This window comes from Triturus cristatus, chromosome 8 (assembly GCF_964204655.1).
Source record: "Triturus cristatus chromosome 8, aTriCri1.1, whole genome shotgun sequence".
Classification (NCBI taxonomy): Eukaryota; Metazoa; Chordata; class Amphibia; order Caudata; family Salamandridae; genus Triturus; species Triturus cristatus.
The window spans coordinates 934,759,759-934,776,498 of NC_140591.1; the positions used below are offsets into that span (position 1 = coordinate 934,759,759).

The following is a 16,740-nucleotide window of genomic DNA, read 5'->3' on the forward strand; positions in this document are numbered from 1 at the left end:
TCTTGTCCCTACCTGATGTTTAATGCATAAATCTGAATGACATGTTATGCCTCTAGACTTCAATGGTATTTCCTATGTAATGTACTTTGATGCGTATGGCTATAACTTGTAATGCTACTATAACACCGAAAAACCCAATAAAAAAGTAAAAATAAATAAATAAAGCAGATTTAATACTGAAAGGTTTTCTTGATATGTGGACGAACCTGTCTGATATCTACCAATATTAGTAGCAGGCGATCTTAACAACAATATATGTGATTTTGAGCAAAAGGTTCCTGTTTCCTAATCTATGATTCACTTAAAGGATTACCAGTCTGTAAATTTGTTAAGCGACTCATTATTCTAAGGAGCAAAGACTTGAGGGAAAGCCTGCTAGCTTTATAAATTAGAAAGCTTATTACCCACTTTGCTGTTGATTGTCCAGTCTGTCTGACATGTATAATGTATGACTGTACCAATAATGTCCTAGACTATGTACGAATAGATCGGCTGGTTTAATTTGATGATGTATTTTGAAGTTGCGCAATGTTTCTTTCTGCTGCTGTTTGCTGCTGCAGACAGATCCCAATGTAATGTGATCAACTATTGTCAGGAATAAACATTTGAAGGTACTAAAAAGGAGGAGATAGACTGGCAGCCTTTCACGGCTGGTGTAGAGTGGAGTGTGGGAAGCCCACTGCATCGACTCATTGAGTCTTCCGATGTAGCCAATTTGCAAAATTCTATGAAAGGTTTACTACCTCAATTAACCAAAGGAGTTGCAGGACGGTAGTGAAACAAGAAATATGGTATGGCACTGAATGTACAGCAACAGGGCCGGACTGGCCGTAGCGGGCACCGGGCAATCCCCCGGTAGGCTGCATGGGTGGGGGCTGGTTTTGGGCCCATGAAAGCCGTTTTTGTTACAAGGCCATTATTGCAGCATAGCCGAGCACTTTGCCAGGGTCGGTTGTGGTTCCCAGTCCGGCCCTGTACAGCAAAGAGGAAAGATCTTATGAAGGTTATTCGGACTGTCGCAAAAACGCTTTAGCCCTTCATCAAAAAAAGAGTGGAGGTGTGCAGAAAAGCCTATCGGAAGACAATGTTGTCAGCTAAAAAAATTACTTAAAGAGCACCAGTAGATCATTGTGAGGTTGGTGCTAAAACGTAAAGATTCCTGCAGATTGTGATCCTTGATTAGTGTTGAGTATTCATGCAAGTCAACAAAATCAGTTGAGGACAACCGGTCCATAGATAGCCATGCAAGAACATGTGACTTCATTATATCATGGTAAACCTGAAAATAACAATGAATCCTTTTTAATTGTAGTAGGTACATGAAGAACTGGTTTGTAGACAATATTTTAACTATAATTAAACAGGCAACAATACCTGGGCAACTGACCCCAGTTGTTTCGATGCATTCGACTGAACCCCAATTTCTGGGCATAAGGACCATAGACCTTTTTTCAAGCACAGCGCAAGCTGAAAATATGTTATGTTATGTTAAAAAGATTTCTAAAGGGTACAGCTGCCCCAGAATGGGGCTTCCTGGTGCAAATCACTGAGGTGACAAAACATAGCAGAAAAGAGCCAAAGCCACCAAAGAAAAGACCAAACACAGCTTAGGCTGAGAACGGCTAGGTCTTTTAACTGTTCCCAAAAACTCAGATGATTATGGATCTTTCTTGGCTTAAGTGGCATAGAATTCCATAAGGTCTGAGTTAGGACTTGAAAAGAACGTCCTCCCATTCTGAATCCACTGTTACGGGGTTTATGTGCCAGGTTCAGATCTGTCAAGCATAATGCTCTTGTAGGCAGATATGGTTGCACCAAGGCTTGTAAAAAAATTGTGAGATGCATAGAGCTTTTGAACTGATTACTCTTCTCAAAAGACAGACAGTGAAGATTGCCGAGGAGCTGAGTGGCCAAACAACATTTGTGGGGAGAAATACGTAATCTAGAGGCTGCATTTTGGACAAGACAGACTGCCTTATTTCTGGCGTGGTGGATTCATCCAACTGCCCATTCATTAAAAAAGAGATAGTACTTTTGATGAATTGCTCTGCTTGATGCAGAGAGCAAACCTTTAGCTAAAGCTCATATGTTGGATTAAACTTATTGGATAGAAATAAGAGCTATAATTCCCCCTTCAGATAGGGTTTCTCAAGGATGTATCAATTGCTCACAATTTGCTTCTTATACAATCTTTGGCTTTTGATGGTCTGTTTTCTCATTGTAAGCTGTATAGTGATGCTGTTGACTATAGTGTGGCTTTGACTGGGTAGATGGGCATATGCTGTGGAAAAAGCTGACAAAATTAGCAATCAAATCTTGCCAATGACATTAATTTGCACCCTGCGCTCAGACACCTGTATGCAGGTGTAACTTGATTGCTCAGGAAATATCATGTCTAAACTCAAGTCAACCAATGTAGTTACGCAAGGATGCATCATTGGTCCACGTTTATGTAATTCGTAGGTTCCCTAACTTGTCAGATCACCTTTCACCATCTAGATGTTTTTTCCATTACATAAGAGTCATCCATCTTTCACTCATAGCCTATGCTGATGGTATAACTCTAATTCACCAACTGCCTATTGAACTTAAAATTACTTGATGTGTTAGTTGTTTATAACTGTGTACTGTTTTAACCTTCGTTGATAAAGTCTAAGAAGAAAGTGGTGACATTTTGTACAGGCACTCACACACTATATAATTTGTAAAAGAATCTAAACTTGAGGTGGAATCAGCATACAAGTACTTGGGTGTCATTCTCGATAGCAGTTTAAAATGGAACTAACAACTTCAAAAGTTAAAGTTAGGATCTAACAACTTGCACAGCAAGAATAAGTGCTGGAATTTCTTGTTGTAATAACACCATTGGTGATGCATTATAATTTGCATTCCTACTGAAAGTGTATGAGTCAAAGATAGTATACATACTACTGTATTGTTATGTGTCTCTCCTTCCCATCTTGATAATATAACAGCAAGAATAAGTGCTGACATTTCCTGTTGTAATAGCAAAATTGGTGGTAATTCATGATTTGCTCCTCTACTGAAAGAGTATGAATCAAAGATAGTATGCATTCCTTTCCTACCTATCTCCCTAAGTAACCAGGTATCATTGAATGCAAACGTCTTCATGAAATGTTCCACATAAGTCTATCCATACCGCAATATGCGATCTAGCTTAAATTAAGGATTCCTGCAGTTTCCAATTAGTTAGGTAGAGCCGAATTCTGTAGGTCAGCAAACCTCCCTCTTATATGTCAGCTGCCCTTGCTGTAGAACTTCAGAAGCAGTACAATGTCTGATGTAATAAGTGGTCTACATAAGCTCTTTGCATTCAATTCATGGGATGATTTAACCTCTCTTGTGAAACTCAAAACTGGTATAAGCTGGAGTGAATATTCTACTCCATGGCTCCTCAAAGATATTTGTACTGTGGCCTTAATCTATTTATTATGTCATTAAAGAGAGGGGGGGGCAGGGGCCAGTTAAGGTCCAGTGCCTGTGCTCCAAGCGCTAGACGTGAAGTCAAAACGGGGGACACTGTTCCTGAGGAGTGGTGCAGCGTGTCATCCACTCACTAAGAAAGGGGGAACAAGGAAGGAAGAGATCCTAGGGCTAGAGCCCACCAGTAAGAGGGAAGAGCAAGTCTTGCCTCTTGTTGCCCTCACACACCCCGAAGGATGTCATGCTTCATCATCGGGCGTTTGCTCCTCATCGGGCCGGCGCTGCAATGCCCTACGGATCCTCCGAAGGGTCACTTAAGAGGAGATCTTTTGAGAACTGCCGTTTGATGCATGCGGGTGTGTGGGGTGAGTCCTACGTGGAGGGTGTTGAAGAGCGTGCAATGGTTTAAAACTGACTAAGGGTTACCAGAAAAGGTGTGTTTAATGTGACGGTACCCTTGTCAGAGTAAAAAACCCATAGGTTAAATGTTAACCCAATAGGCATAATGTGCCCAGGTAACTAGAAGGTCAACATGTTTCACACCTGTGCAGTCACAGGGGTCCTTGGGGCTTCATCAGGACCAGAAAAACATAGTGTGTTGTGGTGTGATGTGCACGTGAGTAGTGCCTCTATAAGATCAGGACAGGCCAAAACTGTGAACCCTACAGTTAGGCTACAACTAATTAGTTGAGAACGCTTCTGATCGTGACCTAATAAGAGGAGGAGAAGTGCTCCAAGGGATAGTTGTGCAGGGTACCTGCACCTTACCGGGAGTTTTGCTCGGGTGCTGGCTCATTAGCACCTACCCCGTCCATACACCCTTCACACGGTACCCGGTAAGGTGTGGGTACCCTGTGAAACTGGCCCATGGAGCACATCTCCTCTCATTAGGTCACGATCAGGAGCGTTATCAACTAATTCGTTGTAGCCTAATTAGGGAAAAGCAAACAATGTTTTGTCACTCAGCTCTGAGATTTGAGTGTAGACCCCTACTGATATGATCAGGAGCGTTATCAGCTAATTAGTTGTAGCCTAATTAGGGAAAAGCAAGCAATGTTTTGTCACTCACCTCTGAGATTTGAGTGTAGACCCCTACTGATCTGTTAGTGTAAATCTTGAGTGCTAGGCAGTTTACAAAGCACAGTTTAAAACAAATATAAGTATCTGCATGCAGTTGAATTTATATTGTCGGAAGAGATTTGTGAATGCCCCAGGTTGCGAAATTCATCCAAAGATGACTAGTCTTTGTCAAATGCAGCTGGCAAAGCATATGTAGGTTCTGGCCCTTTGCAGTGAAGTGTTTTCTGTCATATGCAAACCATTGTTTTGCCTGAAACTGGGTTGGTGTATGGGAAGGCAATTATGTTGTTCTACCCATGCACTAAGTGATTACAGTAGAAAGAATATATTTGCATCTGTGTCAAGTAGTGTGATTAATTCACATTGTAATGGGTTGGACTAATCATTTTATGTATAGTTGAATAGATATTCCCTTTTATTAGTAGATTGGTGACATTTTCTGTTTAATTATCTTTGGCTCAGAACTTTACCTGCTAACTTCTTGATGTGAACCACTTAAACACCTGAGGTAGGTGCAATAGGAATGTGCTAGAAAGTGATAAAGGGTAATTCACATAATTCACATCCTCATAGTTTGTAAAGAAACTATCCCCACCTTCCTGGGATTCCTCGTAATAATTCAAGTCCTACATCATGAATAATTCTCTGTTATTTTGTTTTCATCAGTTCACTGATCTATCCTTTCACATACAGTGTACAAAATTGTAGACAACAATATAATCTGAGAGAGAATTTTATAAGCAGTTTTGTCAATTTGCCACTCAATCAAAAGATTCTGATGATACATATGGTCTCTTGGATAGTCATTCAGAGGGATAGTCACTCGGGAAAGATCCAGTGGAATGTGAAGACCTCACAGGCTTCATCTCACTCCCAGGCTTGTTGTTCACAAAGATCCGGGTTACATTTTTGCAGTGTTACTTAATTTGTGTTTCGAGGCTTCTCTCGTCTGTTCCCTTCTGTTCCAGTGATTGCTACATTCTGAAGTCTGTCTTTTAGAAAGTGCTATTCCATTTATGAATCTGCCCATTGTCCCCTATTTTATTTAATCTAAAAAGTAGCATTTTTCCCAAAAACGTTTGCTTACTGTGAAGCAGATACAAGTCTAGTATAATAAAGATTTATTTTATGTTCCAGTCCTCCAGAACAGGACTAGATTTACATGTCTAAGATGCACATTTGCATTTTAACACATCCCTCATTTTCCTGATACCGAATGGTTTTCAGGGAACTTCATAAGGATTCTGCAACTTGAAAGTATAAATTGACTTTTCACAAATTTCCTGCTAGCAATGAGAAACATTGCGTGTGGATCCTGGTTTCTAGGGCAAGAGCATTTCATTTAATGTTATTCGTTTTCAAAGTGTGTACCAATGATAGTTGGGTGAGAGTATTAAGCAGCTATTTTTACATGCTAGGTATCTTAAAAAACTAGAAGTACAATACATAGATTATACATTAGTTATGCAAAGACTAAAGTAACCTTAAACTTCTCTTCCGTTCCAACAGGAACTTGCAATCCGAGTATGATAAGCTGAAGGAACAGCATGATCACAAAGGATTGTCTCCACTGCCATCCCCTCCAGAGATGATTCCCATCTCACCACAAAGCCCTCGAGATGCAGAACTCATTGCGGAAGCCAAGTTACTGCGCCAGCACAAGGGGCGTCTGGAAGCCAGGATGCAAATCTTGGAGGATCACAACAAACAACTGGAGTCTCAGCTACACAGACTGAGGCAGCTTCTGGAACAGGTGAGAGCAAAGATGACTAGAATACTTCTGAAAGGGCCTGCTAGGACTTTGGGGGCAAGCAGTGTGCTGATGAAGACATATTTGGAAAGAGGACAAAAAATCATTAGTACTACATAAAATAGATCTGTGGGTGGGTCTAAAATGTTTAAAACCAAAAAATGTTTGTTGAAAGTGTTTATAAACTCTATATTTACTCTGAAGAAGGAGCACTGCATATTATATTTTTTTGTAAATGTTATTTCATGAAAAAGCTGACAACAGTACAGACAGCCTTTTTAGGTGCAATTAAAACAAAGAATACTACAGTATGAGTAATATTCTAAAGAACACTTTACCATGCCTTTTATTAGTCAGCACAACCACATCATGCAGAAAGCTGAACCCAAAAGGTCGAAACTATGGTGAAAAAAGCACTGTATGTTCTCGTATAGTATCCTTCCAAAAAAAAAGTATCCCCGACCTCTTCAAATACATCCTTCTGATTTATTACATTTAAACATGACTTTTTGATACTTTCAAAATAGTGCCGGATCCACAATCAAAAAAGGAGCTGATACGCATTTACATTGTCCCAAAATCATTTTAACAGTTACAGTTTGATTTATAGATAAAAGGCAAAAAAATCGTTTTTTATTTTTCATAAACACTTCTAGAATATTAATTATGGAAAATCATTTAACAATTCGATTTAACAAATCGATTTAAAGTAAGGTATGTTGCAAATTGCAAACTTTTGTATTGAGCAACGAGAAGCTCAAAAACTATCTTGAAACACAGGCAAAACTCCTGAAAAGGGAGGTCCCTAACTTACAGCCTCTTTCTATGTTGACTGTTGGTAAAACAATTGTGTCATCATCATTCATCTCAATTAAGATACACTATGAGGAAGTATGCAGGGGGCCTGATGAGCCATATCCTTAGCTTGACAAGACCTCAATTGTGGATAGACGCTATTTAATAGGCACCAAGTTAGTGTGGAGACCAGTGTGTCTTAGAATAAAATTAATCTTAGAATAACTTACCTCTGGTTTTCAGTACTATATAGCTGAAACTAGAAGCACAGCCTAGTAGGTTTATGCACATGCTACAGAGTTGGGTGATCCTCAGTGCAGAGAGAATGCATAGCACACCTGACTAGACTGTGCCACTAGAACTGTCTAGGAAGTGTGTGTCTGCCAGGATGACCACTTGCCCTGAGTGCCTTTCAAGTTTTTTGGCTGGGCAGGTGGGCCACCAGGCTGTGGCTACAGGCAGTGATGATTTATGTAAGTAGAAGAACTGAGAACGGTCCAACCTTTAGCTGTCAGAAAGCTCACCTGTGTTTGCCAGCCAGACCAGAGAGAAAATATCCCCCGACAACCCTGGACTGGGACAGAAAAAAAGCCCGGGCACCAAAGTAAAAGTGATCCTCATCAATTCAAATCGGACAGCTAAAAGAGTGGCCCACATTTGCAAATAGTGGCAATTTTGAACTCGCCAAGAATGCTAAATAGGCGATTTTCAAGGTTTGGGAGACTGCGTGAATTTGTTTGCTGCAGCACAATGTTTGTGGTAATACATTGTAAATCAACAGTAAAACCCAGCATACCAGACAGTCTAAAAGTCAACCCTCACTGACCCATCACACCTACCCTTTGAGGACAGTACAGGTGACGGGAGAGGCAAGGAAAAATGAAGCTCTTAGCTGCAGCTTGCCACTTTACACGCTGTAGATATTTAGCAAGGTATAGGCAACTGCGTTTAATTAAGGATACTTCAGGAAAGGTTTGTTGCATTACCCGGAAATCACCAGTAGTACCCAGTCACCAGACCAATCAGGCCTAAAAACAACAACTGGCTCTAATGAATTATCCTGCACACGGCCCTGCACAGCTACTCCTCTAGACTGTCCTTCACAGGCAGTGGGCCAGCAATGAAAAAGGAAGCTGCCACCCACCATAGCATACGCTCTATAGAAGGTTTCCAAGGTGTGGGAGATGTCTACTCTGCATTTAAGTTTGCTTCAGCAAGGTTTGTATAGCATAGAAATCAGCAGTGAGTAAAACGCAATGCACCTGTCACTCATAGCCTTAGCTGAGATTGACAGTGCGCGAGGCACCGAAAATGAATGTGTCCTTCTGTAATGTAACTACCGCTCATGTAAAGCGCTTGAATACCTTTAGGTGTAGTTCATCCTGTATAAAACTGCATGAAGATATCCGTGTTCAGGACTACTATCTCTGGAAGAGAGCGACACACGTTTCTGTTCACATCTGTTGCTGCCTGAGTTCAGAACAAGCGGAGTCCTGTGATCGAGTCATTCTCAAAACTAGTGCAGATCTCTGCATTCCAAGACTCGCTCTTAGGCAGATATAGAATGTGTTATGGTTCATTTCGGTAGTGTAGTAACCCAATTGTTGAATTTGATTGTAGCAAGCACCAATAAAGCATTTGGATGCTACAAAGTGTATCCAGGTACTGCTCTTTGAAAATTGTATTGCACTTGCATTTCAAGCCTTGCCTTGGCAGTGCTTCTGAGGTTCCATCAGTACACCGGAAGTGACTTCACACCTCAGCTCTCGTTCGTTTAGCGGTGTGGGGTTTCCTTTGATCTTTGTGCGCCATCTCTACCTGTCTGTGGTGCTTCAGAGAAGTAGGGTAGGTAAGAAGAGAGGGGTAGATGATGACCCTTTCATTAATGTGCATATCATAGCACAGATCTGCGCATATTGTTGCACACTATATGAAGTCTGAGCCCTTAGGGTCAACCTCTGGTTGACTTGAGCATATAGTGGCCCCATAAGTTGAGCGTGTATTGCCTTGCCCCAAATGTGAGTGTGTAGTGTCAGTTCATGAGTGTCTACTTCTAAAGTGACCAACATTTTTAGGTCGAGCCTGGGCAGTGCATGCGCTGCTCTGTGAGGCATGCTGTATTTGCGTATGTACTCGAAGCCCAGCCCACCCTAAGCCCATATTCGTCATTGGCTTGTGTCATTGTCCTTTGTAAATGCTGGCTTCTGATTCGTTAATAGGCTTGTTAGTCCCTCCTTAGTACAGCCTGGTCCTCATTTGTACCCTCCCAGGAGGACTGGCCCTTTTACTTCTGTTGTTACATGGTATGTCTTATTTAGTCTGTAAGCACTGTTTTCTTTAATGATATTCTCCTACTCCACGCACAACATGCTTTCCTGCAACATTCAGCGCGCCATGCACGCTTTCGCTTTCCAAGCAGCCCGAGACAATGGCAGCTGCTTCTTTGAAATTCAATAGATCTCGCATTTACAAGAGTTTTGAGCTATTGGCATTGTTAATGCCTTTTATTTATGTTTTAATTATCAAAACAGATAAATGAACGGCATTGTCATTACAATGCCAATAGCTTAAACTCTCGCAAATGTGAGACCTATTGCATTGCAAATGCTTGTTAAGATGAGTGTTGTAGCTGTGCTTAACATGAGCATATAGTGCCAGCTGTGATATGAGCTTCTGATGTCACCCCATAGCTTAAATACGGAGTGTTTCTAACTAATGTGTGAATATAGTGCCTACCTCTAATTTTCACATGCAGTAGCTTACCCTAACATGAGTTCATGTTCGAGCAGGTGAAAGAAATAAAGAAGTGGCACGAGCTGACGGCAGCGCTTGTGAAAACCACTCTTAAAGTAATAAAAAAGTAGTCCTGAAACAGTGCCTTAGAAATGGCCGCTGCGTATGTGTAGCAGTAATTGGTTGCTGCTCCTGGGGAACGCTAAAGACTGAAAGAGGCCTGACACATGCATGCCAGGGGCAAATGGGGAGAACAAGTAATGGAGCGACAAGGGAGCCAACAAATAGCAAGCCTATTAGGCTGAACCCTCAAAGTACATACAACAGGTCTATTTTCGAGACAGAGCATGCACGCCGTCTAGAGCAGAGACCTAGAATGAACGGCAATCACCTCAGGGCAAACACCTATGTCAAAAGCGTATCAGGGTTTGCCATGTGGCGAAATGCCTACACATGGTTATAATCCGTGTAAAAAAAAGAGCTCTCCAAACCTACTGAACACCTAATCGAAGTGCTTCCAATTTACCCTGTTGAAGGACCCCATCTTAGTGAAGTGAAATAGCTGCAGCAGGTTCATCCTTGTTTCTAGATATATAATCAAGAAGCTAACTTTGCCAAAAGCACACTTTCCCTTAACACAGCCACACTGTGAAGGATTCATCACCTTCCTTATAACAACATTCAAGCTTGCTGGATAAATCTTGGTTATAATCTTAACATTCATGTGCAATAAAGAAATCAGCTGATGCTTACTATTTTGTGTTTTGTAATGAGTAATCAACACTGACTTCATGGAATTTAGTCACAAGCTTAATTGATATCAATGAATGCTAGACCATCCACTAAACGTTTTGTAGACATTAGAATTAAAACTGTTTAAACCTTATCAGAGTGTATTCTAGAAAGTGTGGTTGAATTTCTTTAATTGTAACCACCTTATCTAACTTGACCTTGAAGTTAGAGTCTGGCAAAGGCATCCTTAACTGAGCAAAAGTGGATGGAGTTGCTCCAGTGAAGGAACAGCTTATTCTTTACAGAGTTGTTTTAGTATTTAAACAACTCTCTATTGATACCTTTGTTAGAAGTCAGTATTTTTGTGACTCGTTTATAACAGACAACATTATCCTACCTAATCGGTTTGTCACCAATTTAGCTGGACATTCATCAACTTTACTAATGTATTTTTCAAGTACAAAGGGCAAACTTGTCGGCTTCAAGGACTAGAACCAAAATAATCCCTTAAGTAATCCTCAGTAAATATGACTTCTCTTTCTCTGCTGCAGATTTCTACATAGTTCTTTTGAGCATCTGATGGCATCTGCCAACGACAAGCGTTTTTCCTGTTCTTGTCTGATAAGCAATAAGAACTCATAAGATATCCTTTCCATACAGCTTAAAGGGTATTCAAAACTTTCTGTATGTTAGCGATAACTGAGCTATTCAACATGAATTGAATCCAACACATCACACCTTAACTCAAGAAAAAATGCAGTAACCAAATTGCAGCCGTCTAGCTAGATTGGCTAAAATCTGTTTCACACAGACATTTTCATGATCATTTCGTCAATGTCAATCGTAGCTATATCAAACCTGAAGGTGAAGGCTGAATTATGGAAAGAGATGAATTCTAACTTAATTTTCTTTTGTGACTTTTGTAGCCTCAAGGAGAAGCCAAGGTGAATGGTACAACACTGCCCTCCCCTTCTACCTCCCTGCAGAGGTCAGACAGCAGACAGCCAATGGTGCTTCGTGTAGTCGGCAGTCAGACTTCAGAATCTATGGGTAAGTTAAGTTTACAGAATGTTCAAACCAAAGCATATGTTAAAATATAGAAGTATATGCTTAACTGAATAATGTGTCAGAGAATACACAACTTATCATAACATTTTTGTATGAGAGGTCAGAGATGTCTCACATAATGAGGTAGCAGCGAGCTCACTGTTGAATGCAAGAGGTAACTCTCCGTTAATTTTTTTTCTTCATGTACAATGCAAGCAGGTGAGTATTTTGCTTTGTCTGAGTTTACTTCATACAATTTGTTTTCATTCTGATTATTACTCTCATTCAGTAGCGGCCCGTAGAGGGAGTGACGCGGGGAGGGGCAGGGTGGGGGTAGTAAACTCCAGCTCACGGCCGACCGGAGTAATATAAATAAATAAATTAATAAATAAAAAAATCACTAGCCCTCCCCCGCCCCACCTCACCGCGGCACTCCCTCCACGGGCCGCTACTGCTCTCATTCATAGTTTTATGATATATGCTGTGAGCATGTATGTGAAGTGTTTTACATTGTTTTCGGGATGTGAGTGGATGGTGAGTGCTTTGGCCAGCCTCTTGAACTTTCACCCACCGCGATAACCCACTGCACATAGCCTTTGGCAGGCATAGCAGGCCGCAGACATAGGATCTGTTCTTTTTCCAAGCTTCTGTGTATTCTGAACCCATTTCACACATACATCCTTAGCCTTGTTTGGCTGGTTGTTGGCTCAGTACATACCTCTCAACCCCCCCCCCCCCCCCCCCCCCCCGCCCATTTAATTTAACTGTTTTAAAGTGTCTGCAGATCTTGGACCTAAAAAGAGCTTTGAGGATTAGAAATATCATCCACTAAAATTAGAAATAAGAGCCCCCGTTTGAATCTGTAGATTCCTCAACACCAAATATTTGTTTTTAAAGAAGGTTCTGCCATCACACGTTTTCCCAGGGTCTGGGGATGATCCACTTGGCATTTTATGTCATCCTCACAGGTATTATTGGGACACCAGATATGCAAAGAAAATTACAGGACACCTTTAAGCCTCCCCAGTTTGTCCTATAACACTGGATCCACAGTCCGCCACATATCCCTTACTTAGCTTAATGGCTGCAAAAATTACATTTTCCAGTCATCTTCAGTCAATCAGATTGCATGTCCATCAAATATGAATATTTTTTTTAAATATTACCCTTGACTCCTCTGCTGACCCGCAGATTAGCCGATTGAAACATGCCTGGCATCTTTCTGTAGTCCAAATACCTCAAACTATTGAGAAGAAATGCAACTAGCTACAACAAGGTCATTTCTGAGGACAATTCAGCCTTCATAACAAGTTTGGTTTAAAACAGATTAACAGTTTTTGCTGTAGCAGAAAACAAAAATTCACATCAGACTTGACATAAGGGTTACTTTGAGATCACCCTAAATAACTAAACCTCCCACTATTCCCATGACTGGCAAGTTTGATATATTAAATCAAGGAACTAAGCTGAACATGCCACATATTGGCCAGATTTCATATATTTTCTTTAGACAGTGCCCTTAGTCTTTAGGAAAGGTTTCTCTTAGATGCCATTACTTGGAGAGATTTGGCTGGCCTGAACATCACTTGCCCTAAGTAAATTTATACATAATTTGGTGAAGCTAAGATAGTGCTGATATATTTACAAATACAGATTGATGGAATTGTTTTATCAATTCAGATAACCTTTCCAGTAACTTTGGATAGAGTAGTTGAACAGTTTTCAAAAATATGAATCTTATTCTCAAAATCTTCTTTAAAAAGTTAGAAATCTACTAGGGGTTGTCCTTAGTTTGGAGTAGATTTCCAACTAGATCATGAGTCAAAAAGTTCCCAATTATTTTTGGGTGTAACTTTATGATGGGTTCTAGAGTATGAATGGTCATGCAAAATACCAAGAAAACTATTGGCTACTCCGGTATCCGAACCTAGCCACCGCCCTGCCACTCACAGTGAAAAATGCACCTTAATGGTTAAGTTTAAGCTCTAATAATTGTACTTTAAAAGAATCATATTTCCGGATTCTGTGAATTAGGGTAGAATCAGTCAGGTGCACAAAAACATTTGTGATTAACCCATATGTGCGTACTTGATATGATTCTGTTTAGGCTAAGATTGAAGTAATACTTGACTGAGTGTATAGTAGACATGTTAATTAGGATGCTTTGTACCACAGTTACTGAACAAAGAGTGAAAGTTACACTGCTGGGCAGAAAGCATTAAATGCATATATAAGATTTTTTTTTACAGCATATCAAAGTCACCCACAGCTGTAATAACTTATTGCAATGAAGACTCAGTTGAGTGTATAGAGAGTTTAAGGCCAAACAGACCTTACACCTTAGTAAGGGTGTGTCCTTTAAAGCATTATAAAATGGCTCACAAGATGCATAGAGAATGAGACCAAGTCATGTATTCCATGTTATCTTGCAAACTATTGTGTGCTCATCTAAATACACTTAGATATGTGATAAAAATTTACCAAGACCACCACAAGTAGAAAGAGCTGTGTCTGGAGATCGATTTGTTTACCCTTACCCTTGTATGTTGTTCAAACTGCAGAAGGTATTAAGACTGAGTAAAAGGCTTTGGCCTTAAAGAGAAATTATTTAAACCATTTTATTGTGGTAATACTATTGCTGACTTTTCTTCCTTGACATGCAGCATTCTGATGTCTTTGGGAGGGCAGCAATATAGGAAAATGTTGATTGATTTGATTCTCCCAAACCATACTTTTCTTACAATACAAACGTGTAAAACATGAATGGCTATTCATTAACCTTCAAAAGCCAGTAATAGTGTGTACAACTTGTCCATTGTCAATTTCTGCTTTGCCACTGTTCAACTGTGACATCGACCATAATTTGCACTACTCTGGCATTTGAAAAAGTGTGCTACTCTACATACCCCCATGATTTTGACTTGTGTCTATGTGCACAGCATTAAGATAATATAATTAATTCATTGCATCATAAAAGGGACTAACAAATGCAGTTTGCCCTGAAAATCGAAAAGCAATCTTAAAGTGATTGAAGAAAACAAAATTCTCATAAGGAACCACAATAGTAGCATATTCCACATAGTTCTCATTCTGTATTTGTCTTAATGCATCACCGGCACAAAGCATAATGTAGAAAGTGGATTAGGAACATAATAATGTATGAATTTGCTCATTGAGCTACGGAAATTCAATTTAGTCGTCTAATCAATTTCAGACACATTTAATTTTTTCATGTACAGTCGTAAAATATCCATTGGTTTAATCATTTATTCGGCGGATTAATATATGCAATTGAAGTGGAAGCTCTACTCATTTTATGAAATGAGTATTCCTTGCCAGAAGACCAAATATGAACTTCATCATAATACATCTTACAATGAATATTTTAATAAAAAGACAAAATAATATATTAAATATAACCAATCATTTTTTTAAGAAGCAGGTTTGTGGTTCTGTTGTCAAGGTACCAGTCCCATTTAGAGGACTTTTTATAGATTGCAAAAAAAAAATCTATATGTCCTGCAACATGATTAGTGGTAACTTGAGACCAAGACATAAAGACTTCTATGATATTGTCATTTGCCGTCAAAATTGCCTGAATTAAATGGTGTTCTGTGACCCCCGCCCTCCATTCGCCAATGGAAGCATTAAAAGGAGTGTCTCTTCTTCCTCAGCATTTGAGAAGAAGTCATGTGATTTTCACATCTGGAGGGGGTAGGAAAATTGAATGTAGATAGTGTGTACAGCTTGAGCTTGGCCCCTTAACCTCACACCCATCTGTGCCCTCACATGCAGACGTTTGGGTCACACTTTTCCTAAAACAACGCTCTTTCTTACTTTCTTTCTTTCCTTCCTTACTATTGGCATCTCCATTCATTCCTCACAATCTCCTCCTAAAAATTCATAGCTTCCCTCATTCTCAGGTTGATTACCTTACCTTTAAACATGTATTACCGTGAATATTTTATGCCTAACACACTGACTTGCTCACTACAGCTGCAGGTATCTTTTCTTCTTACTGATTTGTTTTCAGACTGTATGCTGTTTAGCAAAGCTGGAGAAAGACTTTCTACTAGGTTTTGATGGCTTAATGTACAGAAAGAAGTGACCATAATTGTAATTGCTTTTATATAGTGCTTAAACCCCCTGGTGAGGCGTTGAAGCACTTTTCGGCGAGTAGCACGCTACTTCAAAACCAAAAAAGGATTAGTGGTGAATTTGTATGTGGAGATATGAAATTAATTTTGAGCGGTGGACATGAGTTTATTTGGATTGAAAAAGGATAGTGGATGGCTAGAAGAGGGAAGGGTTTACATTTATGCAGCGCTTGCTACCCCTTATGAGGTGGCAAAGCCCTTTTTTGGCAGGTAGCACGCTACTCCGGAAACTAAACTGGATTAGTGGGGAATTAGTAGAGGGAAATATTACATTAAATTGAGCTGTGGACATGTGAGTCTGTTAGATGGGTTGAAAAGGATAGTGGAGGGATAGAAGAGGGAAGGGTCTAGAAAGTGTTTTTTTGGAGATCATAGCATTAGGCAGAGTTTTGGGATTAGTAAAGGGGACATGGAGGAGGGGCGAGTCATAGGGAAGGGTTTAGAAAGCCTTATGTGGGAGATCTGAATATTAAAAGAGGTTTGAGATGATGCAAGGGTGGTAGAGGAGGGAAGCCTCTAGAAATTGTTATTTTCTGGATCATAGCAGTAGAATGGGGTTTGGGATGAGCCAGAGAGTGGAGGTAGAGGATATATTGAGAGAGGTATAGGGTGAGAAATAGGATATTCCACTGGAGATGCTGAATTAGAAATAAAGTAATAAATATAAAGATACATAAGTACATGAAAGGTATAAATGCATAAGGAAGGTAATATATGTAGGTTTAAATTGTATTTAACAAACTCAGACTTTCAAGTGTTGCTGTACTATAAGCTAATTTATTTGTTTTTATAAATTGATAAAAATGTACTTATTTATCCAGTGGCCTATCTACATGTTAAACATAGAATAATATAACCATAGGTAATTTGTACATTTGTTAAGCACAATTAACAAATATCTATATATTTATATTCATAATTATTATATATGTTTCTACAAAGGAATACACATATGTAGGTACACATATATAGTCTAAATAAATGCTTCTATACACAGGGATA

General features: G+C 39.7%; 1 protein-coding gene across 17 annotated transcripts in view; it reads left to right on the forward strand.

The window, feature by feature from the left end:
- The window catches only part of DMD (dystrophin), a 7,596,173-nt gene that overhangs the window by 7,499,820 nt on the left and 79,613 nt on the right, over positions 1 to 16,740 (forward strand). For all 17 annotated transcript variants that reach the window (XM_085622447.1, XM_085622454.1, XM_085622449.1 and 14 more), the window contains 2 exons: positions 6,034 to 6,277; positions 11,461 to 11,584. In XM_085622447.1, coding sequence (XP_085478573.1) covers positions 6,034 to 6,277; positions 11,461 to 11,584 — 368 coding nt within the window. The remainder of the gene's footprint in view (positions 1 to 6,033; positions 6,278 to 11,460; positions 11,585 to 16,740) is intronic.